The sequence below is a fragment of the Enoplosus armatus genome, chromosome 21 (genome assembly GCF_043641665.1).
Source record: "Enoplosus armatus isolate fEnoArm2 chromosome 21, fEnoArm2.hap1, whole genome shotgun sequence".
NCBI classification, from domain to species: Eukaryota; Metazoa; Chordata; class Actinopteri; order Centrarchiformes; family Enoplosidae; genus Enoplosus; species Enoplosus armatus.
Window position 1 is genome coordinate 59,304 of NC_092200.1, and position 26,266 is coordinate 85,569.

General features: G+C 43.4%; 2 protein-coding genes across 2 annotated transcripts in view; one reads left to right on the forward strand and one right to left on the reverse strand.

The window, feature by feature from the left end:
- Window positions 1-2,051, forward strand: part of lama1 (laminin, alpha 1) — a 39,959-nt gene extending 37,908 nt beyond the window's left edge. The window contains exons 60-64 of the mRNA XM_070928517.1: window positions 529-678; window positions 992-1,145; window positions 1,228-1,361; window positions 1,526-1,739; window positions 1,876-2,051. Of these exons, the coding sequence (XP_070784618.1) occupies window positions 529-678; window positions 992-1,145; window positions 1,228-1,361; window positions 1,526-1,739; window positions 1,876-2,051 (828 nt within the window). The remainder of the gene's footprint in view (window positions 1-528; window positions 679-991; window positions 1,146-1,227; window positions 1,362-1,525; window positions 1,740-1,875) is intronic.
- Window positions 2,052-5,032: 2,981 nt separating this feature from the next.
- On the reverse strand, window positions 5,033-26,065 carry epb41l3a (erythrocyte membrane protein band 4.1-like 3a). The gene is made up of 25 exons (XM_070928270.1): window positions 25,886-26,065; window positions 23,780-23,884; window positions 23,661-23,703; window positions 23,434-23,509; window positions 23,233-23,354; window positions 22,521-22,617; window positions 22,344-22,431; window positions 19,887-19,931; window positions 18,959-19,111; window positions 17,952-18,049; window positions 17,662-17,837; window positions 16,634-16,717; window positions 15,713-15,817; window positions 15,405-15,559; window positions 14,753-14,800; window positions 14,144-14,173; window positions 13,865-14,050; window positions 11,653-11,682; window positions 11,036-11,509; window positions 8,988-9,083; window positions 8,264-8,341; window positions 7,082-7,123; window positions 6,597-6,695; window positions 6,236-6,316; window positions 5,033-5,143 (listed from the first exon to the last, which is right to left on the reverse strand). Exons 1-25 carry the CDS (start codon window positions 25,937-25,939, stop codon window positions 5,033-5,035), a joined length of 2,676 nt encoding a protein of 891 aa, XP_070784371.1. The 5' UTR covers window positions 25,940-26,065.
- Window positions 26,066-26,266: the final 201 nt, after the last annotated feature.

A 26,266-nucleotide genomic window follows, 5' to 3' on the forward strand; every position in this document is an offset into this window, starting at 1 on the left:
TCATCCCAGTTGTCGTCATGTTCACATTGCCTTTTTTACAGCAACTTTCTCGGGATTTCTTGGCCATGTTGGCTTGGAAATTGAAATTGAAAGGCCAAAGTTGACAAAACAATCACAAAGACATTGATCCTCAAAAAAGAACGTTTTGGTTTTCTTCTCCTAAATCTCTCTGACTTTGCTCAGAGTCAGGCTCAGTAAATTCTCTGCACAAACGTGACATCACGATTCGTGGTGTGACATCACCAAAGTGTACTGTGACAGAAATAGAGAGAGAATGGTTTGACATGAAGTTAGATGCTAAATAACCTTTTTCTGATTGAATTGTTCCATAAAAAAGGAGGTTGTCAAATTGATGTGACATCACCAATGGAATACATTACATTACTGTAATAATATTATAAAGAATACGGTCTAGACCTGCTCTATTTGTGATATAAATAAAATTGAATTGAATGATAGGTGATGTCACGCTGTCAGGTGTTATAACAGAGGATGTTTACCATTTTTTTAATTAACCCCCTCTCTCAGGTGAGCGCTGAGGTCAGCCGACGGTTGATGTTGATGTCAGTTGACGGTTCGAGTCCAGGCTCTGTGTCAGTTAAAGGAAACCAGCTGGATGTGGACAACAGACTTTACCTGGGAGGACTGCCACACACACACACTACCAGGAGGATTAATGTACGGCATTTTAGATTAGACTACAAGTAAATTTGATGTAAATATTTACAGAGGTTATTATGTTCTTTGACAGTTACAGGTGGAGATTTTACCTCATCTACATATTAAATGTTTACCTGTAACCATTATCACCTCGTTTCAATAATGTCACCTGAGTTTCAATCCTGATGCTGTCTGTCAGACAATAAACCAGTGAAATTCATGTGCTTTAATGAACCAGGTGTTTCTGACAGGTAGGTGACTGAGTAACTACCTGAGCTTCACCTGTTCTACCTGTATTTGTAACTAGGATCCTGAACTGCTCTTCTCTCAGGTCAGCAGCAGTTTTCCAGGTTGTGTTCGCTTTGTCAGTCTGAGTGGAGCCATGTTGGACCTGTCCAAGCCGGCCTCACAGCATCATGTCACTTCCTGTTTCACCAACGACCAGACAGGAAGTTACTTTAACGGCAGTGGATACGCCGCCCTCAGTGAGTTGAACATAGAGAGAAAAGATATCCTGCTTTAATCTGATCACATCTGATCAGTCTTAACCTGTGTGTGTGCGTTCAGTGCGTGATGGATATAAGGTCGGCTCTGACGTGTCAGCGTCTCTGGAGTTTCGAACGAGCCAATCAGAAGGAGTGTTTCTGGGAATCAGCAGCGCGAAGGTCGATGCCATCGGACTGGAGATGGTCGATGGACAGGTGAGCAGAGTCTTATCTGTGTGTGTGTGTGTGTGTGTGTGTGTGTGTGTGTGTGTGTGTGTGTGTATATATATATAATGATTTACCTGTGTTTTTATATAATTATATTATATATATTTCGTATATAATGATTATATATTATGATTTACCTGTTTTTTCCTCAGGTGGTGTTTAATGTGAATAACGGGGCGGGTCGAGTGTCAGTGCGTTCGATTGGTCAGACGTTGTGTGATGGACAGTGGCACCGTCTGCTGGCCAGAAAAACCAAACACACCCTAAGTCTGAGTGTAGACGGTCGAAGTTACACCACTCCCAACCCTTACCCACAATCTACCTCTGCTGAGACCAACAACCCTGTTTACCTGGGAGGCTATCCAGGTGAGAACCACCTGAGACAAACTCCGTCATTCAGACCTAAATAGTAACATTATGATATGTATTAATGACTGACACTAACCTGTTTGTCTGTCCCTCTCCTTGTCTCACTCTCCCTGTCTCCCTCTCTCTGTTACAGCCGGTGTTAAGCAGAACTGCCTGTCGATTAGGTCCAGGTTCAGAGGTTGTCTGAGGAACCTGCAGCTTGTTAAGTCTCATGTGAGTGATGCTCTGGACCTGAGCTCCGCCCACTTCCTGTTGGGCATCACTCCTAACTCATGTCCTGTCGCCCAGCAACGCCCAGCCCGGCTCTGATTGGTCTGCAGACACCAACAGTTTGATTAAATGTTTATCCACAGGACAGATAATCATTAATGTTGTTAAAGCTAGATGATTCCATAGTTTGAAGCAATCCTGCAGCTGATTATTTTTATTTCCAGCATAACTGTGACTTTCTGTTCTTCATCTGTAACTTTTATTTGTTTCTACATGAATCATTAAAGATCATCTGAAAACGAATGTATTTGTTCATTCAGTTTCCAGATTCATTAAATGTGCCTGTATGCCTGTCTCTACACCTGTTTATCACACATGCTATTTATTTATAACTGAACGCAAATCACAGCTGCAACTAAACTAATGTTTAGATCAGTGTTTCCATAGATGTTTTTATGTTAGCCAGCAACCCCCCAGGAGCAGCTCTTGTAGTGGTCACAGTCGGTATTACAGCGTCATGTGACTCTCACTGGCCCAAAAAGACTTTTTACAATCACAAAAGTAACACTGTGAAACAATGACTACCCTAATGCATCACAAATACTCTGTTTATTTTTATTATCAGTCCAATATCATGAACTATTTTATCCCATTCATGTGTGTGGGGATCAAATCAGAATAAGGAACACATGGATCGAAAACAAGTATTAAAATTACAAACTGACTCTGGTTCAAGATCTCTGAATCACCACTCACATCTCTGCTTTGACTTCAAACTAAATCTTTTTAACATGCTGATAGACAGAAAGACAGGAAGTCAGGTCATCTAATGATCATTTTATTTGAGTTTAGTTGGTAAAGACACATTCAGTTTGAATTCGTCATAAAATAAAACAGGATTTATGGAGTGGTCAGTCTGTAATATGACACTGTGGGGAGTGGTCATTCTGTAATATGACATTGGGAGAGTGGTCAGTCTGTAATATGACACTAGGGGGAGTGGTCAGTCTGGAATATGACACATCAATAAATAAATAGACAAAAAACATACACAGACAGGTGAGTAAAATAATTAATAACAAGGATTTTCATGGCGAGATGAGAGAATGGCACATTACTATTGCATTATGGGTAAATACAGAGCTGAGGTTTAGCTGCTATAAAGTTAGTGGTTACAGTGCTAGCAATCATGCTATTTTACATTTCAGACAAGAAACAGTTTGCACCAGACTGTCAACCAGATGAGATAGGTAAAGTCAGAGGTTATTACAGATCTGTCAGAAGTGATGCAAACAGTCTGCAGAATGCTTCATAAAGCTGTTGTCTCCCGTTCACAATCAGGGGCAAATACACCTGAGTCAACCAACCAATCAGATGTCTGCTTTAACCTGTCGGGGTGTCCGGTGCGTGTGAGAGTGGGGTTTGTTTAAGTAGGAAGTAAATGCAGCAGTAGGTTGAGTTTTGGTGTTAATTTGTGATGAAAGTTCATCTGAGGTTGACCGGCTCTGGTTGTCTGGTTGCTATAAGAACGTGTTGATGGCGTCACAGCAGCGCCCCCTGACTGTCTCTCACCAGTCTGTCTCTCACTGGTCTTTGTTGAGTAAATAAAATATATAAATATTCCTTTACATACAGTCGTTCTTTGTCTTAAATGTGTCTGAAAATGCCATCATGAAGCTTTCAACTAAATCTAATCATATTAACAAACTAATGCTAACTGCTGTGAAGGTATCTCAGTCATGGGCCCCACCCTTGGACCAACAGACAGGTGCTGCTGTGTGTGTGTGTACAGGTGTACATGCATGTGTGTGTGTAAATTCTTCCATTAATGCCACTGGGTGTCGCTGCAAACAGTGTCTTTGTTGGTCTGTCTGGACTACAACTCCCATAAAGCAGCCGAGACTTCTACATTCAATCCTGAAAAAGACACAGAAGCAGGTGTGAAATAGAATAGAATAGAATATATTGGAATATATTGAAAGTCGTCCTCTGGTGGTGACATTCCCAACTTACAAAAAGTCCACATTTATTGTTTATATAAGTGACATAAAAGAAAACATTATAAAAAAAACAATAACTTTTAATAACACTCAGATTAAATTCTGATTTCATTTGTGTGAGAACAAAGATAAACATTTTTTTAATCAGTTTTTCATAGTTCCTAATTCAGTGCACATGTCCTCAGAGTCCAGTGATTCCTGTAAATACTGTGTGTTGTTCTACCATTACACAGAAAGTGAGAGTAAATATCTCAGCCCACTCGGATGTGATGTCAAACCAATCAGTGAGCTTGATTTTTCAGGGTAAACATGAATGTGACCACCAGAGGGAACAACTCAACACTTTCCCATCAGCCACCTTTTAGCTGAGGGAGAGGCTAGATTGAACTAGCCAGGGAAACTGCATGCTCATGCTAAGTAGCATGTCACCATATCACAGAAAGCTTCAAAACATGGTCCAGAAAGTTAGCATAGTGTAGCATGTAGCACTGTCCAGTGAAAATGAACTTAAGTTTTTTTTCTTAAAACGTTCATTGTACTTCCTGAACGTTGTTCGCTGAGTCAGCATTAAATCAGCAGTGGATACAGGTGCACAACAAGGGGCAGGGCCACACATGTGAGGACAATGAATAATGTTAACATAGCATGTTAGCATTAATGGCCAACAGTTTGATGATGTGTTGCCTTTTGGCTGCCATATTAAAATGATGATTCATCAATGATCCATTTGATTGATTTATCACTGAACACTTATTGAAGATTTCTTCAGTTTTTAGTCCAATCATTTTGGCACATTCATCACCAACCAATCACCATAGATCTTTCCTGTTCTGTGTGGTTTCTCCCAAACATTTTATCCAATCAGAAGATTCTTTCTGTGCCCTCCTAACCAATAAGAACCTCTGAGCTCCTGGTATTTCAGTGTTTGTCTCTCCTGATTCAACTTCCTGTTTGTGAACACAAACCCTTGTGTAAAACATGCAAAGACAATGATATGAAAGCTACCATGCACCAGCCACCCAATCCGCATCCAGCTTGAGACTCCCCCTGTAGGGGTGGGGTCTGTTACCTTTGATGTCACTAGTCAATCACATGATCAGGAGAGACCTCTGTTTCTTTATGGACGACAACTCGCGTGACAGACAGCTCAGGATGCTGCCGCCGCGCCTCGTTGAGCGCCGCTGCCAGAGCCTTCAAGAGAGACACGAGGGTCACAACCTGAGGCCTGTACTATGAAGCAGGATTTGGGGTTACGACAGTGGTTCACTTCGTACAGCGCCATGGCAACTTATGCTGCAAACATAACCTGCTCAGGAGCAGATCAACTCGTATAAAAGCACCGCCTACTGACCAATCAGCTCTCATGGAAAGCAATGATAGAAGATCTCATGGAGCTCGATTGTGAGAGGGTCTCTTAGGGGGGCAGAGTGTTCAGAGACCGGCAGAGACCTTTGTCTTTTACTGATGGTGTTTAATATGAGAATATAGATTCTGGTTGGAGGGGATGATGTATGTGTGCGTTTCATTGGGCTTTTGTATACCGATATCATCCTCCAGCAGAGACTGACTGAAACACTAAAGCCTCGTACCTGTACTACTTATATTTATGTGGTATATATTTGCCCCCACACCATAAGAATACAGCAAACACATGAATTTCATAGAACACACAAATGTAATGAGAGTCAGATCTCCTTGGGCCCTCATGATGGGGCCATGATATTAGAAGCCTTCAGTCACACAGTGGTGATTGTTTGGCATCAAGGGTTAGGGTTAGGGTTAGGGTTAGGTGCTGCTTTCAGCCTGGATGATGTGTTTAACTTCTTCTTTGTCAAATATTATAGTTTGCTCTTCGGTTGTAAAATATGCCTCTCTGCAGCCAGTAGACCTGTTCATGTTTGCGATTGGTCAAATGCTGCAAACCCCGCCCCTTTAATGTGAACACGCTCGTGACTGGATTGTGACACCCTGGATTGACTCATCAAGTTCATAACCACCGTCGTGTGAGCGCTCAGCGGGATCACGGATGTTAGACTTAGTGAAGCCAAATAAGGAGATGTCCTAGTAATGTTGAACTTGCTTCATAGTACAGGCCTCTGGTCCAAGTACACGTCCAGGTCTTAGTCAGGATTAACCCTGGACAGACCAGCCTCAGTCTGTATAGGTCTGTCCCAGGTTAATCCAAGTCTGTCCCGGGTAAATCTAGGCATTCCCTTTTAATCCTCTTTGTTTTCATTATTTTCTGTATTGTCATAGCGTTATTGTGACGAGTTAGACAGTTACCTGGTCATGGTCGATTTCTGTGTCTCCAGAAATCACGATTCTCTTTTCGATTCTGGTTTCTGAAATTCCTCCTTTTACCGTCTGAAGAGAAAGTCAGAGACAGAGAAACTCAGATAGTAGAATTTAACCTAATCAAACATCTTTATTGGTTCTTCTGACTCTTTGATTGTTGCCTCAGTTCTAGTTCTTGTCTTATACGTCTAATACGCTCATGTTTCTTATTCCTCAGTTGTCTCTAATTTCTCTAATGTGCAACAAAACTCAGATATTCACTGTCTCTGGTAGAGAAGAGATTGACTGTAACATGTCTTAATGGTTTGTGCTATTGTGGTCAATGTGTTATCACGATGGCAGGTGTTACCTTGGTGATGTGTGTGGTGGTGGTGGTGTTGGAGGTCTCTGCAGTGAAGGTCTGGGAGCTCAGCAGCAAACCTGCAGGAGGGTCAGAGTCTACTCGGCTCTGAAACACACACATTAACATCTGTCATCTAATCAGTACTCTGAAACATTATTGATTAGGTATTGATGTTTTTGCCTATGAAACAGACACTGGTGAAGCCTGCCAGCATTTTCTAACACTGCGAATAGAAAACATGAAGTCAGGTTGTAAAGAAAACGTTATTTAAAGAGGTACTTTAATTAATGTGAATTTAATTATTTTAATTGAATTACTACAGATTTGTTTTGATGGCAGCTTGGTCATTTTATAAAAGGTAAATGCACACTGAACTCAACAAATTAATGACCAGTTTAAAGGAATGATTAATTATCTTCTCAATTATCTACATTCTCATGAATGGAAGTAAAACCCATCTCTTATATTATAAATAACAACACTGCCCTCACCCCTGGAGCTTCATATGTGAGAGTCTTCCTCATCACTGGGACCTCCTGACAGACACAGAGAGACAATTACATATTTATAAACTCAAAAACAACTTTAAAATCAACTTCCTGATTAGGTTTTAACTCTTAAAAATTCCTTCCAAATTACAGCTGATGTTTAATCTGTAAGTCCAGTCTGTCTCTCTGTTCTTAAAGCTTTAATACTCTGCAGTCTGCATGTCTGTTGCACAGCATTCATGTCACCAGCAGATGAACATTCCCTCTTTAATATAAAGATCAGGATTCTCAACACGTTAGACAAGCTGTTTGACTGGGACAAGTGAGACAGGTTTAACTGGGGTGGGGATCATTAGGGCAGGAGTCTCTGGGGGATGATGCACTGGGACAGGAGTCATTGGGGCAGGTGTCACTTGGGTAGGAGTCACTGGGGTAGGAGTCACTGGAGCAGGTTTCACTGGAGTGGCTTTCACTGAAGTTGGTTTCACTGGGGCAGGTTAAACTCGGGCAGGTTACTGTAACAGGTGTTACCTCCTGCAGAGGATTGGACTCATCATCAACGTCATCACTGTGGTCGGATGGCTGCATCTGATTGGCCAAGCAGGGAGAGCCCCGGGGTAAAGAAGGAGGGGAGTTTTCTCCGAACCTCCACCCTCCCTCGTCTTCCTCAGAAGTATCAGAGTCCTCATCATCATGGTAACGATTAGACAGACTCCCAGTGGGTCGCGAGCCAAGAACAGAATAGGGTCTGGTGCTGGGGCTGTTGTTAGCCTTGTTAGCCTCCATACTAGTTAGATCCTGCTCACCGTGGCTAACTGCAAAGTTAGCAATAATGCTATCCTGATTAGCATCATCAGTGCATGGGCTCTGAGCCTGTCTGACTGCAGCCTCCATGGCTTCCTCCACTGCTACCTGTGCTAGCACACTGATAGCATCTTCGCTAGCATCGCTAGCATTGCTAGCATCATCATCACTAGCCTGGCTAATAGGCTCATCTTCGCTGATATCATCATCACTGACCTCATGTTTATCTGCTGGATTATCAGAGTTGTTAGCATCATTAGGATTGTTACTGTCATCATCACTGGCCCATTCCTCTGTGACATCATCCTGCATCATGCCAATCCCCGGTGGAGGGGGTGGGGGGTTATTAGGGGGTGGGCCCACAAGATTTCCTGTTGCTACCTGAGGTTGGTCCACCATTGGCCGGTCCTGGGCACATGGCTCTGTCATTAAGAAGACCGTCTCCACCTTCTCTGATGTCTGAAACAGGAATGCGAGGACAAAAAGGACAAAATTAATGAGGTGTACAGGTATGATGGGGTGGGGCTACAGCTCAGTGAACACTTAGGGTTTCACAGGTAAAGAGTTAAAATATTCACCACCATTACTAAATAGTTGTCGACCAGTCTAGGACGATGGTGGTGCACAGCATTGTTAAATTTAGTTCCCAGGTGTCTGTAATAGATCTGTTGAGTAAGAAGTCCACAGATTGAGTATTGTACATCGAGTGTTGACCATCGAGTGTTGACCATCAAGTGTTGACCATCGAGTGTTGACAATCAAGTCTTGACCATTGAGTGAAATAAAGCTGTTATCTGTGGTCTTGTGTTGTCTGTGACAGCGTTTGGATATTTCACCACGTTATTCAATAAAAAGTTACTGAAGAGGGAAAATAACTTGAGTTGCTAACAGTAAGCTACAATAGCTTCCTACATTTTGGACTCTCCAGCTCTCCATTCACTCAAAGGTCACCTCTGTCAAGATGGTTTGCAGTGAATCTATTGAGATTTACTTTACAACCACCAATTAATCCACTGATCGAGGTGATTCCATTAAAATGAATTAATTTGCTGCAGAATTTCACAGACAGATAAACAGTTAAACAGACAGACAGAGGGACAGGCACCTTCAGCAGGTTGTGTTCTCTGAAGGTTTTTTGTTCTCTGGCCGACTTCAGCAGAGCGTTCAGCTCAGGAGACATTTCATCAAATGTAGGTTTAGGCTGCACACACACACACGCACGCACACACACACAACGGTTAGAAAGACAACAACAGACATAAACTTAAGACCTCTGAATCACCGCCACATCTATGATTTCTTCAGCGATTAAAGTACAATAACGTACAAATAAATTAAAACACTTCGAATTTCAGTAGAAACTGACAGCCAGGCTGCAGCCATGCAGAGGGCGTGGCCAGAGAGGGTGTGGTCAGAGAGGGGTCGTAGTCAAAGAGGGTGTGGAGCAGAAACTGAAGTGTTGTGCTGTGACCTAGTGAGGTTTACTGTGACCTACCGTGTTTTACTGTTATCTATTGTTATCTAATGTGACATACTGTGATCTACTTTGTTCTACTTTGATCTACTGTGCTTTTCTGTGACCTACTGTGTTCTACTGTGATGCACTGTGATATAATGGGATCAGACAGGTAATGATGTCTCCTGCTGTCAGGCGAGTTGTGTGGCATATGTAGAGATTAATAACTGTGATGGAAGTTTCTGATCTTTAAACAGGAAAGATGAGACAAAGGGAAGAAAGCAGAAACATAGAGGAAATGATGAAACACAGGAGCAACAAAACTACAAAAGAGCCCGGTTAAAAACTGATCAGGGTCTACAAAACCTTTGATGGTTTTGTAGACGCTGATCAGTTTTTGACACTAACTCTGAAGGGTTATTCTGAAGGTTATGAAACATCAAATCTAAACAAGTCATGTTCTCTTCACTACATGAACTGCTACTAAGGGTGTTTTCAAACCTGTTTGTGTTGCTCAGTCCAGTTGAATCACATTCTGGTTGATTGGTACAATGTGTTTGTTAAGATCTGAACACAGAAATCGAACTTGGACCAAAACAACCTCACAGAGATTCTTTATAGGAAGAGGTCTGGGTCCGCTCACAATTTAATTCTGGTGGGAAGTGATCAGACCTCCATCTGACCCGACTATGAGGTGCACGCTGCAAGTCTGAGCTAAACAGGCTCCTGTAGCCAGGTGAGCTTTGCATTCTGGGATTTGGATGAGTGAAAACAACAGTTGCTAGCAAATGACGTTAGCTGGAGAATTAATGGAGGTCTGACCTGGGCTAACTTTTTGATATTTGGGCTTATGGGAGCCTCTTCAGGAACTTCTTCCTTTACTTTCCCCACACACATCTGACGAATGAGAGGAGAGAACAATCTCACCTGACTTTCACTTTCATTTTCTTTCTGTGTAAAAAGAAACCAAACAAAGGGAAAACACAAGAAGTTTACAACTCGTCCTCTGATTCAGACCAGAATAAACCAACTAGAGGTCTGAAAACACCCCAAAAGTCTTTAATAACAATAATTGTGATATTGAAAATAAATAACACTAAAACATTTTTATATTGATAATCATAACTCTAAAAGTAAAAAACTTAATTATATCAATTATAATAATTTGTTTGTGAAAAGCAGTAAAACAGAAATCCCCCCAGCCCCCCCACCCCCCAAATGGCTCTTTGCCCCATTTTGATCAGAGGAGGAAGAGAAACACGGCGTCTGGAAGGAGGTGAAGGGAGAAGCTGAGGGTAGTTTAAACTGAACACTGCAGCTCCACACTGCATCCTGCTGACTCACTGCAGGAGGAGAAACACTGATTCATAGAAACAATGTTCAAACAGCAGCACAGGATGTCTGAAGGTCGGCGTGCTTTTCACAGACTTTAGGATTAGAGAACATTTCAGGATTAAAGCGCTGAAAGTATTCAGATGACCCACATGTCACACCTGATCTCCATGACATCTCCTAGTTTATCAGCTTCCTGCAGTTTTTCGGAGCTGAAGTGTTCAGTTTGAACCGGCTCAGACGAGCCATCGTTCAGCCACACATCCTGTTTCAGCACTGAGGGGGTTAAAGTGTCGCTGCTGGGTGGCTGTGTTTGCTCCTCATGCTCATTTCCATGCCGACCACCAACCAGCCAATCAGCGTACCACTCTGGCCATGGAAGGCGACATCCTGCTGGTCAGGTGACCTGGCGAGGGGGTAGGGCTTAGGTTCAGCTCCTCCAGAGGGAATTTAGGAGGGAGGAGGGGGGCCAAAGGTGAGATCACAGAGCCCCCCCCCCCACAGAGGTCCAGACTTCTGGATCCGCCTCCTCTGGTGTCATCGAAATCACTGATGATGTCACAGATCCCTGACTGTGGCTCCAACGGCGAGGTCGGCGTCTTCACCTCACGAATCGTGATTAATGGTCCCCCTGTGACGACATCATCAGCAGTGGACAGCGGGATGATTCTGACCTGCCTGCCCATCTCAATAAACCCTGTTGTTATGGTTACATCAGAGATGTCATCCCTGGTCATGGTAACAACCCTGCCAGAGACAGTGTCGTAGGTCCGTCCCACAGTGCAGCTCTTTTCTCTGATTGACTGAGGAGGAGCTTGGTTTGTTATGACACCGCCCTCCTGGAGCACACAGGTGAGCAACATCAAACACACACACAGACCAATCATGTGACAGGTGAGGAAGAGAGGTTAGGGTTAGTAACCCCTGTATGATTTAGGTGGCTATTAATGTTTGTGTTTGATTGACAACTCAATGGACCTACCGCTGTTGAGTTGCTGTTCAGTGGGAGGGCCTGAGAGACAGACAGACAGACAGACAGAAAAGCAGAGAGACAGACAGCGACAGACAGGCAGACAGACAGAGACAGACAGTCAGACAGACAGACAGACGAGTCCTAGTTCTGTTCCATAAGTAAGAAAACTTCATTCTGAATCTCATTGATATCTGTAACATGTAACATACTTACATACTTAATGAGGAGATTTGATGATGATATATATGATTTGTCATGTGGTTGCTGCTGTTGTGGCTGGGCACTATATGGTGCAGGACACTCAAATAAACAAATCAATCAATCAATCAGTGTAACAAATCTAACAACTAAACATCCAGTGACTTTCTCAACAGGATGTTGTGTAGCTTCACATGTTTAGATCAGAACGTTCACAGCTCACAGCAGAGTGTCTGTGGTTAGTTCACTGTCTGTAATAACAGCGGGACAGTTGAGTGTCTGTGGTTAGTTCACGTGTTTGTAATAACAGCGGGACAGTCGAGTGTTGACGGTTAGTTCACTGTCTGTAATAACAGCGGGACAGTCGAGTGTCTGCGGTTAGTTCACTGTCTGTAATAATGCCTGTAATCAGCTCGGGTGGAAACACACCTTACACGGAACCCCCACATTGATTCTCCCTCTGCCCCGGCCTTCACTACGACCTCCCAGACCAGCCTAACAGACGACATCCTTCTTCCACCTCCACCCTTCCCCTTTACATCAATTCATCTGTCTCTGACATGCAATACCTCCAGAATTTCCATTAAACCTTTAAATGACATATTGTTGTGGTGTGGAGAGATTGTGTTTGGTTGCAGAAGCTAGAACAGCGGCTGGATTGAGACAAAAAATCGGCCCTGGCATTTTTGGCCCAGAACGGCCCCCCACAATCGGTTGAACACCACTCACCTGTACACCATCCTTGCAGTCCCCTTAAATATGCATACTGTACTATTCCCCCAAACCACTACAAAGCTGAGTAGTCTTGACTGATTCCCTGGCGATCAGAGGTGGCTGAGGAGTACACAATATCCATACTCAAGTAAATAATCTTAAATCCTATGTACAATGTTTTTCCATTAAAATGCAAAAAGTAAAGTTGTATGGATTGTATACTCACTAAGTCAAAATGTACAGGCAGTTACCCCAGAGACAATAATATCAGTAATCCATATCATATATATCATAATAGTTACCACATACCTGAAAATAAACATAGGACAACTTTGTTGAAATGAAAACAATTTGTTTTTCGCTGTACTAGGCTAATACATAAGCAGGCATACATCTTAGTAACAGTAGAGTTACAGATGTAACCTATTATACTGCCTTTTCACGCATCTTTATCAAGGGAACTCTTGGCCTAATATGATGAGACGATATGGACCTTGGTCACTCACTGCTTAGCCAACACTAATGTTAGAATAGTCAGCCAAAGTTGTGACAGCTTTAGGGAACAATGCTAGGCTACAAACACACTGAGTGTGATTGACTGAGTGAGTGAGCCTGCCTGCTCCTCTGCCTGGCAGTGTCCATGTCCAGCCACCTCTCCTCCTTCCACCTGTTGCTGCATAATAGTGGGTACTGCTGTCGCCGTAGATGTTGAAGCTACTGCTGCAGCCTCTGCAGCAAACATCTGTGGTTTTTGCACATTTGGCGGCATTTCTCTGTGCCCCCCTGGCGTTCTGATTATCTGTCTTTTTTGTGCAGATATGTATGCGCTGTTTAATGAAGGCACTGAGCCCAAAGGGGACGTGGTTTAAAGATGTGATTGGGCCAGCTCAGTGTCAATTAAGAAAAAAAACAATGGTCTGATCTACCTGTTTTATGGGCTGGTAAGAAAAAAAGAAAATTGTGTCAGCCCAAAAGGCATGTCAGACCACCAGGAAAGTGGCCCGGTCTGCCAAATGGTCAGTCGGGCTGGACAGGAAGCGATGTCATGACTAGTGAAGCTTAAACAACACAGTCATCCACCAGCTGAACCTGCTGGCTTGCCGTATGTTTGAGTATTCTGAAGCAGATGAACCACTTCATCCGAAGCTCTCTTCACATCTGCACAAATCATGTGACTGATGATGTCAGTGAACCAGCAGCTGGTTTGAACTGGTGTGAACATGTGTGCGTGTGAGGGGGTGCGTTACATTTATTCACCAGCAGGTGGCAGTGTGTTTCAAACATACAGATAATCAGAGTCTCTACTCACCTCGTCTGGTTCCAGCGGTTCAATCATCGGGGAGTCATCGACTCGTCGCAGAGGTGAGGAGGCAAGACGTTTCTCCCACTCTGTCATCCCTCCTCCTGCTCCTCCTCCTCCCTCTAAGAAGGACCGTCTGAGAGCGCTGATGGTGCTCTGAGGTTTCTGCTCCTCCTCTGGACTCCCCAACGTCTCCTGAAGACCGACAGCAGAGACAAACACTGAGTCTCTATCAGGAGACAACATCATAACATCAAGAAAACTGTCTTAGTTTAGTCTCAGTCTTACCTGAGTTTTCAAGTCTTCATCCTGATCAGACTGAAAGACAGACAGGCAGGCAGACAGGCAGACAGACAGACAGACAGGTTCATGTTAGAGGAGTTTTTCCATTTATCCACAGACTAGTTGAACTATTAAGCTGCTGTCAGACAGCAAGTGTAACACAACGTAAACACAACACTGAGGTCAGCTGCTGCTGAATGCTCACAGCTCTTTGTCGGAGTTTTTGATGTTCAGGTTTTTCATTTTACCTCTGTATTTTGCTGTGTAACCATGGCAACCACAGGAACAGAGAGGGATACAATACAGGAGTTGATTTTAATGATCTGAGTTCAGTGAATGATTCACTTCTTCAGCAGCAGAGAACAGATCAATGAAGAGAAATATCAGCTTCAGTCTGAAAATCTGCTCTGAGACAATAAACAACATTTATGATACAAGTGTCATAAATTGTATCTATCATGTCTTGTTGCCAAATATTTCCTCTGTTTTAAACTGTAACCAACTCTGATAACCAGCTGCGTGATAAAATCAGGTGGAGAGCAGCAGTCTGTGGTGTAATTGATGTTTTTAATTTGCTGTCTGAAAGCAGCTTGACTGATTACTGATCAGCAGTACCTCAGTCGCCGTCAGGTCTCCGTCCACAGCTGTATCAGTCAGCTCGGTCTAAACACACAAACACATGTAGTTTATTTAATATTCAGTCTGACCGGAACTCAACAGTAGAAATACTTTGTTTTTATGTTCAGTAAATATTTCTTTACTGACACTAAAACCAAAAGCCAAAAAGGCATACTATCCTTCTCAATCATTACTTCTGTCCCACTAGAAGTGTGTGGCAGTGTCTGCAGAGACCCTCTGCCTGGACTTTCTAGTTCTGCTGTGTTTGGGACATTTCTAGGCGTCAACCTTTGGGCAGGGGTGTGTAGCCCCCAGCCAATAACAGCGCAGGATGTGACTCTATAAAAACGTTGTGACCAGGTGACATCGCTGTCTCTCTCCTCCGCTCTCTGTATCATGGTGGGATAAAGATCTGCAGGTCTGTGTATCTGTCTGACCGACACACAGACAGGATGAAGACACCTTTCTGCAGGGTGTGAAGCAATCAGAAAATACAATTTTATGTCTCTGATTTACTGCTTTTTTCTCTAACGCTAATGCAGCTCCCTCTCTTCATTCACTCTCTAGCTCGCCCAACCTCCTGCATAGTATTCCTTTAAAGTGTTTAGTTTGTACAAAGAGTTAGACAGGTGAGACAGGTGTTTGTTACTTTGGTGTCCTGTTTCTGAGGAGTTGGAGGACTCTGCTGAGAAATCTCTGTCGCTCTGGTCTCCTCCTCGTCTTCCTCATCCTGCAGCTGAACCTCCTCTTTATTCACCCCCATCCTCTCCTGCATCTCCTCCTCCACCACCAGCACCTCGTCAGCTAGGAGATAGAAGGCAAGGAGAGAAGAGGAAATAAGAAGAGAAGGAGACAAGGGGAGGAGATGTGACAAGGAGGCAGAAGGAGGTGTCAGTTGGTTTCACAGTTTCAGTCACCTGGTCTAATGTGGTTCCTCTAATTGGTTGTTTTCAGTACCTTGCTCTGCCCTCCTCTCCTCCGTCCTCCTCTCAGGCGTTACCGTGGTGATAAGGTCACTGACGGCGATGGCTTTAGATGCTCCATACAGCCCCGTACCCATATCTACACACACACACACACACACACATATAAACTGTGATGTCAACAACCACAGTGAGGGTAACCTTAACAACCATCAGCCAGTTGCAGCAGCAGTAACCATAGCGACCACTGTGATGCTGTCAGTCAGTCTTTCCTTAGGTTCATCAGCAGCGAAGCATCACAGTCGCTCATTGCCAAGGCAACGGCATGTTCAGCCAATCAGAGCTCAGGGGGCATGCAAGGCAGCCTGGGCCAATCAGCCAATCAGTATTCAGAACCACCATGAAGCCATGACCTGTTATTATCTAGCATCACACTGCTTGTTAACCAAGATGCAAGCAGTGCTAACAACGTCTAATAATGCTAATTATGCTAAAGATGCTAATAATGCTAACATGACCCTTAGAGTCAGACCTCCTTCCTGTCGAGCGCACAAAAAAAAGTAGCAGAGCTAAAAAAAAACTGAACCGTCGCCACAGGGCGTGGCTTAAATCGTTCTAAAAGGTTTTCTATACATATGATGAATGAAAAATCTACTTCTCTACATTCTTATATATGTGTAATATATCCTCTCTCCTCTGTCTGATCGTGTTATTGATGACAGGACGGAGATCTGACCTTATATGATTACATCAGCAGAAACAGAAGGGCTGAATGGACAGAAATTAGCACAGCTGATCCCAGATGTGTCTAAATGACGCGCAGCCCCTCCAACCAATTAGCATTCCCTGACAAGCTGAATGAAGTGAAGCATTCAGAGCTGTGGCCAATCACAGAGCAGTGCTACTACAGTACTACTGCAGCCGGCAGCAGTGTTACTGCAGTAATGAGCTCTACCTGTGTGTGTACCACCGTTGGCTTTGGGGGATGCTGTGATGGCTGGAGAGCCAATCAGAGAGGATGTAGCCGTGACCCTTGAAGCTGAGGACCAATCAAAAACTCTGGTCACCAACAAGAACAAGAAAGGACGGACTTATCACAGAGTGAGACTCCTACATCTGAACTCCCCTAATGCTAGCAAACTAGTACTACTACTGGGACCAGCACTACTACTGAGACCAGAACCCCGTCTACTGAGACCAGAACTACAACTACTGGGACAAGTACACCAACATGTGCAAGAAATAATTGACCAATAAAATGATAAAACCTGAAGCCCCAAAACAGGAATGGTAATGCTGGTTGGACACTGGTACTAAAACTACTGGAACCTGTGCCACTACTACTGGGAACAGTGCTTCTACTACTGGGATCATAACTACAACTACTGGGACCAGAACTACAATGACAGGGAGCTTACCAACAACTACCTATGAAATCAGTACCACTACTACTACTCCAGGGAAAATACTGGGACTACTGGGACCAGAATTGTGACTACTGAGACCAGCACTACAATTACTGGCAAAAGTACTACAACTACGACTGCCAGGAACAGTAAAACTACTACAAATACCGGACCCAGGACTACTACTACTACTGGGACGAGTATTGCTGATTTGTAGACCAGACAATGACTACTGGGACCAGAACTATTACTGCTGGGACCTGATCTATGTCTACCAGGTACAGAACTACTGGTTATTGATATTGAGACCAGTACAATGACTAGTAGGCCAGAACTACTACTACCACGACCAGGACAAATGCTGCTGTGTGCTGTGTCTACTACTGGGACCAGTACTTCTACTCCTGGGACCAGTACTTCTACTCCTGGGACCAGTACTTCTACTATCTGGACCAGACAAGTACTCATGGGACAGAACTACGACTACCAGGATCAGTGTTACTACTAAGGGGACAAGAACTACCACAGGTACCAGTACTGCCTCATGGACCAGTACTAGTGTGATCAGTATGACTACCTCCATCCAGGCTGCGGCTCAGCATGTTCCTCTTGCTGATGCATCGTGGGAAATGTGGTGCAGGTCTGGAGATCTGAGCACTGGCTCTGCGACTCTGAATCTGAGTCCGACCGCTGTAACGAAACTTTGAACCCAGGGACAGCAACTTCTTAGGGGTCTCCTCTGGAGACACCAGCCTGAGAGACAGATGGGGGGGGGGGGGGGGGGGGGAGTGTCTCGTGTCATATTATAGCATGCTGTTTCACCTGATGTTACGTCATATCACGTTTGTCATCGCATCACTGACTGACCTGAAGAAGGAGTGATGCTCCACACAGACTTTCCACAGTCTTTTAGCTGCTCTGTGGTTCAGCAACTTGAAACCAATAGTAGACTCAAACTGGTCAAACTGTAGACAGACAGAGAGACTCAAATGGTCAAACTGGAGACAGACAGAGAGACTCAGACTGGAGACAGACAGAGAGACTCAAACTGGTCAGACTGGAGACAGACAGAGAGACTCAAACCGTTCAGACTGGAGACAGACAGAGAGACTCAAACTGGTCATACTGGGGACAGACAGAGAGACTCAAACTGGTCATACTGGGGACAGACAGAGAGACTCAGACTGGTCAGACTGGAGACAGACAGAGAGACTGGAAATGGACACGCAGATCAGTGATATATCATTGACAGCTGTGTTTCATGATGTTCCGTCTGTTAGTTAAATGTTTCTCTGGTCTTTGATGAGCTGATATATATTCATTTTTTTAGGAATTGTTATTTTTCACAATCTTTGTAAATATACTAATCATGAAACTACATTTTTTCTGTCTAGAAGTTGAACCAAACAATAGAGATGTCCATTAATCTGTCGAACACTTAGATACAAGAAGAAGATATCTATGGTCTGCAAACACTTACACCTAAAGACTTTGGTGACTCCATGGCCTTTTGTATAGCGCCACCATCAGGTCACACAAATGTGTTACATGTAACACACAGAGTGGCAGCAGAATTAAGTTTTGGAACTTGGAACCACAGCAATTGCCACTGTTTATGGTATCTGTTGGCGAGGTGCCTGACCAGTTTGAGATGATGCCACTGAAAAAGTCGACTCCAGTGAATGATTGTGACATGTATAGTGGAATTTAAAGTGCCATGTTTTTTCCTGTTGCTGGTGTTCACCACCAGTCACACTTTGAACCAGACCCTGCTAGAATCATTATGAATAAACCAGATCAGGACTTGGAAATGTTCACAGGACTCTGAAGTATATCCTTCTTCTGTGGCGTTGAGGTATGTGTTGGCGTCTCACCTCTCCAGGTCGGATCTTGATGTAGAAGTTGTTCCTTTTGTATGAGATCTTCAAGATCTTTGGCCACGAGAATCTGTTGATCCTCAGTCTATCTCTGTAGACCAGAAGACCACTACTGCACACGCCCAGCATGATGGCAACTCCCTCTGAGTCCTGCACACACACATACACACACACAAACACACACCATGGACTTATGAATGACTGAAATGAAATGTTTCAGTTTTTGCTAATTTCATTTGATGTTCCTTTAAGGACTACTGCTCCCAACATTTACCACGATGTGATAAAGTATATTTTAGTCAGCAGGAGTTTGACTAACATCATGGATTTATTCTTGTATTTCTTCTTTTTCTTGTCAAAGGATTCATTGTTTCTATTTTGACATAGCCATTCCACGTCTATGCAGTCCACAAAGCTGGTTATTATATAATAATAATAATAATAATAATAATAATAATAATTTATCAAACATTTCACCATCATTAACTTCAATCACAGTCCATCACTCACTGCAGCCAATCAGCATCTTTCTTATCTGCTGCTTGTATTATTTCACCTGCAGTTATGAATCAAGAATGGAACAAACAATATTTCCTGAATGACAAAGCTTAATATCAACACACTGATGGTTCCCTCAAACTCGTCCCAGACGAACACAAAAGCAGCCCTGTTTGGTTTGGTGTATTGTGTTTGTCAGCAGTTAAGGCATAAACACTAGCAGTATGATAAATTATTGAATAGCTTTAGATGGGTGGGGTCATGTCATGGGAAGGCCGGATCTCAGAACACAGGGTTTGCTGTGGATTGTTGCTATTGTAGGAACAGCTAAATAAATAGAAGGAGTGTACAATGAATAAAGGAAACACTGAATGATGACATGAAGATGAATACTCACACATGGTCGACACAAACACATACGTCTTACCTCTGATTTAGCTGAAGGCAAGCAATCAAAGCGGCTGCCTACCATCTACCCCATTCAGACCGACAGACAGACAGACAGACAGATAAAACAAAAAGATAGAAAAGACAGCTGGTCTAAATGGGGAAAAATTAGCACTGCACTCTATTAGATAGACAGACAGATAGACATGCAGACAGAGAGACAGACAGACAGACAGGCAGGCAGACAGACAGACAGACAGACAGGTAGACAGAGAGACAGGCAGACAGATAGACAGAGAGACAGCTGGTCTAAATAGGGAAAAATTAGCACTGCACTCTATTAAAAATGACAGACAGATAGACATGCAGACAGACAGACAGACAGGCAGACAGACAGATAGACATGCAGACAGACAGACAGACAGACAGACAGACAGACCAACAGACAGACAGACAGATAAAACAAAAAGATAGAAAAGACAGCTGGTCTAAATGGAGAAAAATTAGCACTGTACTCTATTAGATAGACAGACAGATAGACAGGCAGACAGACAGACAGACAGACAGGCAGACAGAGAGACAGATAGACAGACAGATAGACAGAGAGACAGGCAGGCAGACAGACAGACAGACAGACAGACAGGCAGGCAGACAGACAGACAGACAGACAGACAGGCAGGCAGGCAGGCAGACAGACAGATAGATAGACTTTATGTGTGCCTACAGAGTACAGATACATTTACATGAATACATTTGTACAGAAGACACGGTGTATTATTGTGCTTAGCGAGCTCATTTGGCACAGCTATGGCAGAGGGGACAAAACTTTGCTAACGCTACCTGTAGCTGTGCTACAGTCCACTGGCCTTCCCTGAAGTCCCTTTCCTTCATGCATTTAGCATGTAGTATGTCCATTTAATTCCAGAGAGACCTTACATTTGACAGGATGATGGAGGGAAAGATCTGAAAGATCATCTTGCTTTGCGTACCCCTCCTCGTCTCTGCAGATTTCTGGCCATAGTGCAAAACTGCCGCTAATAATCCATAGAGTCGTAAATATGACCCAGATCACCTTGTGTTGGTCGATCATCTTTACAGCAGTGACAGACAACTTTATAAAATAGAAACCAAGAGACACAATAATACAAGAACACAGTTTAACAGGAAGGTACATTGACATGGAGGCAGGTAGAGTACGGACTGTGTTGTCCCAGCAGACCATTCGCCTTTCTTCCCTTTCTAATTAGTCTTCTCAGGTCTTCTACTGTGACTCAAAGCTGTCAAAACTAGCATTAAGGCTAATGCTACTGTCATGTTTCCTGAACAACCTGAAATAGCTGCTTCTCTTGAACTTTGCACTCCCTGCTGGCATTTCAGACCTGCTGCTGATTCAGATCTGAACCAGAGTCAGATGAGTGAAGCTGTTTAATCTGCAGGCTTCACTCTGTGTGATACTGAGAGACTGAATCAATGGCAAACAGCCATGATGGAAAAATCATTGCTCTCACCCAGAACACACACACATGATTGATTGTGGACCGAAGTGGGTCATGTATTGATGATTGATCAGATTGTTAAGGAGCACAAAACAGAACATCAGCAGCACTGACACACTCACTGTGGTCTGTGTAGTTTTTATTTTCTTTTTTATACATAAATATCTAAATATATAATGTAAATTAAAAACTTGTACCGTCATATGATACCAAATAAGATGTTTTGTTAAAAGCTGTTTAAGAGGAAATTAAAGGGGATTATTGAGACATATATTTAATATATTGTCTAGAGGAGCACTGCAGGACTGTAGGGATAATGGTACTTAATACTACTCTGTTCACATCAGGTTGTAATTTAACTCAAACAGACACCATTTTTTTCTTTACTGCGATGCTAACAATGCTAACCAACAGCAGGCTCTTGAAGTCACTGCTGGAATCTGTAGAGAGTTTCTGTTTGTTTCCACAAAATGTTGAGGTTTAGACCTCCACCAGCAGAGAGGGGGCTGGAGAGCATGGACAATGACAAAGTGGATGGTTCAGAATGAACTGAAAATGCACAATATTTTAAAACTCTAATAAACCTTCAGTAAAACTGTAGTATCAACCACAACCAACCAATAAACCCCAATAAGACAGCAGCAACAACTCAACTCAAACTAGAAAACCTAAAAAAACAAGCCAGTAATCTACACACAGACCAGATCCAAAGAAAGATGATGATGAAAGCCATAAAACAAAAACAATCCAGTATGACGGTCAGTAATAAAATAATGTTCAGTTGTTGATACCGTGTCAGTTGATTCACATCTAAACGCACAGTTGAGGCTTCAGTTAATGGTGTTCTGAAGTATAATATGTTTTGTCACATTTGGGGGGCATTAAAGATTTCTAAATGATTTCTTATGTATTTATTTTTTGTTGAACCTGTCTAAATGGAGTATCTAAGACCCCCCTGAATTATTTTATGTTTATCTGTAGTTTAAAGGGTTTTTTTTTACCTTTGCATGATGAAGGTCAACTCCGTACATGGAAAGTTTCTTTACGTTTTCCAGGAAGTGCATCTCTGCTTCAGCTGGTGTCTTTCCTCTGAACACACAATCACAAAAGTTTTAACAGCTGCTTGTTTGTTTTACTACTTACTACTTTAAATGTCATTTTATTTAACATGTGAGAACCTGTATGTTTTATGCAGCTCCATGATCTTCTCCTCCATTTCTTTTGTTTGATTTGGAGCAAAACATAGTTCACTGACGTAATCTGAACCACACTCATCTGTAAAATACAGAGAGAGAGACAGGTGGTCAGACAGACAGGTCACATGAAATAGACAGATAAGAAGATAAGACAGGAAATCTTGTATGTCACTGTTATCACAGTTCAATACTGAAGGGATGTGATGACCCTGACTAAGTTCAATTCAATGAAGAAGGCTGTGATATACAGTCTAAATCTGCGAGTGAGCCTTGACTCTGGAAATTTTTTTTGGAGTACAGCGGAATGCAGTAGAGTAGAGTAAAGCAAGTCAGGTTACAGCAGGGTAAAGAAGGGCAAAGAAGGATACGTCAGAGAAGGGTTTGGCAGGGTATAGTCGAGTATAGCAGAGTAAGGGAGGGTACGTCAGAGAAGGGTTTGGCAGGGTATAGTACAGTATAGTAGAGTAAGGGAGGGTACGTCAGAGAAGGGTTTGGCAGGGTATAGTCGAGTATAGTGGGGTAAGGTACAGTCTGGATCTGCTCTATATGTAAAGTGTCATGAGATAACTTTGTTGTGATTTGGTGCTATATAAATAAAATGTAATTGAATTGAATTAAGGAAGGATACATCAGAGAAGGGTATGGCAGGGTAACGTAGAGTATAGTAGGGTATTAATGCAATAGAGTACAGTACCAGGGTCGTAGTCTCCCAGCTCTGATTGGATGGTGTAGGAGCCGAGGACAGTGTGAGTCGCAAATGAACATGGAAGGCGACCAGAAACTATATCTTGTCTGAGCTGGAGACACAGGAAATATCTGCAGACAGACAGGAAGACATCACCTTTCTCAGCTGTACAAACAGGTGAAAACATGTGTGACAGGTGAGTGAAACTACCTGGTGATGTCCTCAGAGAGCTGGGCGGGGTCAGGAGGGTAAAACTTGACGTTAAAGGAGAAGTTCCAAGGAACTCCTGAAAGACAGAGAGAAAGGAATCATTTCAAACAGACAGTTAACCTGAACTAACCAGTTAACCAGGTAACCAGTAACAAATCAGGATCGAACGTATAAAGCCCTGACCCCTAGACATAGGAGGTTAGGGTTAGAGGGTCAAAGCGACTGACCTCTGACCTGCTTCTTCATCTCCTTTGATGGATCCAACCAGTTCTACAAGACAAAGGGTAAAGGTCAGACATCAGACAGACAGACAGACAGACAGACAGGTAAACAGAAGGACGGGTACCTTGTTGTTGTCGGCATCTCTGAAAGACAAAGCGAAGTAGTCTCTCTCCAGCAGGTTGACGTGTTCACAAACCTTCTCAAACAAGTGAAGACCACGAGTACGTTTCTACACAGAGGAAAGGGTTAAAATTTCACTTTTATATAAATGTGTGAAGGAAAAATTATTTTGTTTTTAACATGTAGTTTACTGTTACCACTGCACACACACTCCTGAGGGTCTTTTGTGTCTCTTTGTGGCCCCTGTGCTGTAATGCAGCCATGGACTAGAGGATCTGTTTATGTAGACGTGAGTCTGGCAGTCTTACTGCTTGGCCAGTCCATGTGAGGTGGTGTTTGATAATGTTTGTGTTTGCAGGGCTCTGATATGCCTCCTGTAGGTGGTCCAGGTCTCTGATCCACACAGTACAGATGAGAGAGTAGTAGAGTAGAAATCCTAAACCAGTGATCCTTTCCCCCCAAAATTTAAAATGTTGTCACCTGATTAAGATCATTCTAAATATAGTTCTAGGAAAACTACATGGAGCAAATTTATGGTAACTATGATTAGCTAATCACAAATATCATTGACAACACTTCCTGTTTCACATTAAAAGGCTTTTATTGGGAAGCACAAGCAAGAAGTATCAGCAGTAGTTTTACGAATCATCTTTAAAGAGGAGGTATTATGTTAATGTCCAGCTCTATATCTGTATTCTGGGACTCCACTAGAGCAGCTTTGCATGATTCACAGATCTAATGAGTCCTTCTTCATCTTATTGTGGCCCTTCATGCGGCCCCTCAGTTCACCCTCTGTCTGATACAAGCCGTCTGAGCTCCTGTCTCTTCAAGGCCCGCTCCCTAAAAGCCCTCTTTCTTCTGATTGGCCGGCTCCCTGCAGCCCACGAAGGGCAGGGAGATGCCTCTGAGCCCTGAGCACAGCACACCGCTTCATACTAAGCCGCTGTGACTGACTGCATGACAGCAACAGTAACTTAGCTTGGAAAATACAGATATGGGGACTGAATGTGATGAACTTCCTGTTTATCAGACCACAAATGAGACAAGAAGTAGGTTGGAAAAACGATAGATGCTGCTGGAGCTGAGTGTTTCTGGGGACTGGGCCTCACTGACCACTGTACAAAAACACACAACTTTATTCACTGATTTTGGTGAAACTCCATCATTTTATGGAGAAAATGTGTTCTGGTTTTCCCTCTGATGTCCTCCGGCTGCTCTGCCTCAACTCTCGGTGATTTACGGAGTTTCCTGACGGACAGAAAGCTTTAGAAAGTAAATGCTAACTGCTGCTAACTGTAGCTGCCATTAGCTCAGTTAGCTCTGAGCACCAGGGGAGTGTTGGTGTTTACACCACCAGCACAAGAGCTTTGGACCGCCGGGAGGAGGAGGTTTTCAGTCCCGGGCTCCGAGAGTCAGCTAACTAAGAGCATAGATATAGATATATATCTATGGCTAAGAGGACTGCTAGCTGCACAGCTAACTAACGAACGGCAGCTACAGTTAGCAGTAGTTAACGATGACTTTAGCAACAAGTAAAGCCAACTGCCCATCAAGAAACGACCTCCTACCTACCTACTTTCCTTCTCAACAGAAAAAGCTCTTTCTGTGAGACACTGAACAACCTGAGTAGCAGTAAAGAGCCATCCTGAGCAGAGCAGCCCAACAACTCAGACAGACTGAGGGGGGAGTGAGCGGCCCTCTACTTTGTGGCCGTGCTTTGTTTTCTTCTTCTTCTTCTTCTTCTTCTTCTTCTTCTTCATGGGCGTGCGGTCACTGCTGTGCCCTAAGCAGATGACCATCCCTGAGGCTTATTACATAATACATCTCACGGAAGTAAGACATGACAAGCGAAGGGAGCGTTCAGAGCAGTCTGCAGACTGAGCTTCCGGCTCACAGGGATTACTTTTACATACGTTTTCCTCATTTGGCAACTTTGGTAACGTTTAATAGGAATATCCAACATTGTAACACTATGCATATGACAGCAAATAAGGAAAAGCATAATAGGTCCTCTTTAACTCATCACAGAAGTTTGAGGGACCTGTGTCCCCTCCACCTGTCTCCCCTCCATCTGTCCCCACCTGTCTCTCCATGTCTCCACCTGTCTCACCTCCACAGTGCAGGTGAACAGTGAGCCGTCCAGCAGGGTCACTTTGGTCTGCATCGTCCTGAAGCTCAGAGGGTTTCTGGCTGGAGAGCGAGCAATTCGACTGCTCGACGACAGGTGACTCGTCGAGTCCTCGGCCAATGAGCTTTGAGCTTGGCTCTGGGACAGCCAGCCCTCCCCTCCCTGAGGACGCAGGAATTGATGTCATATTTCACATTCCTGATTAATAATCTGTTTATTGATTGTTTATTTCTTTGTGGTTTTTTTCTACCTGTTTAGGTGTGGAGTGGGCAGCGGCTTCAGGGAAAGACTCCGCCTCTTTGGGCTGGGCCTCCTGTGGCTCACCTGGCTCTGTCGTCATGGTGATTCACCTGAGAGATAGTG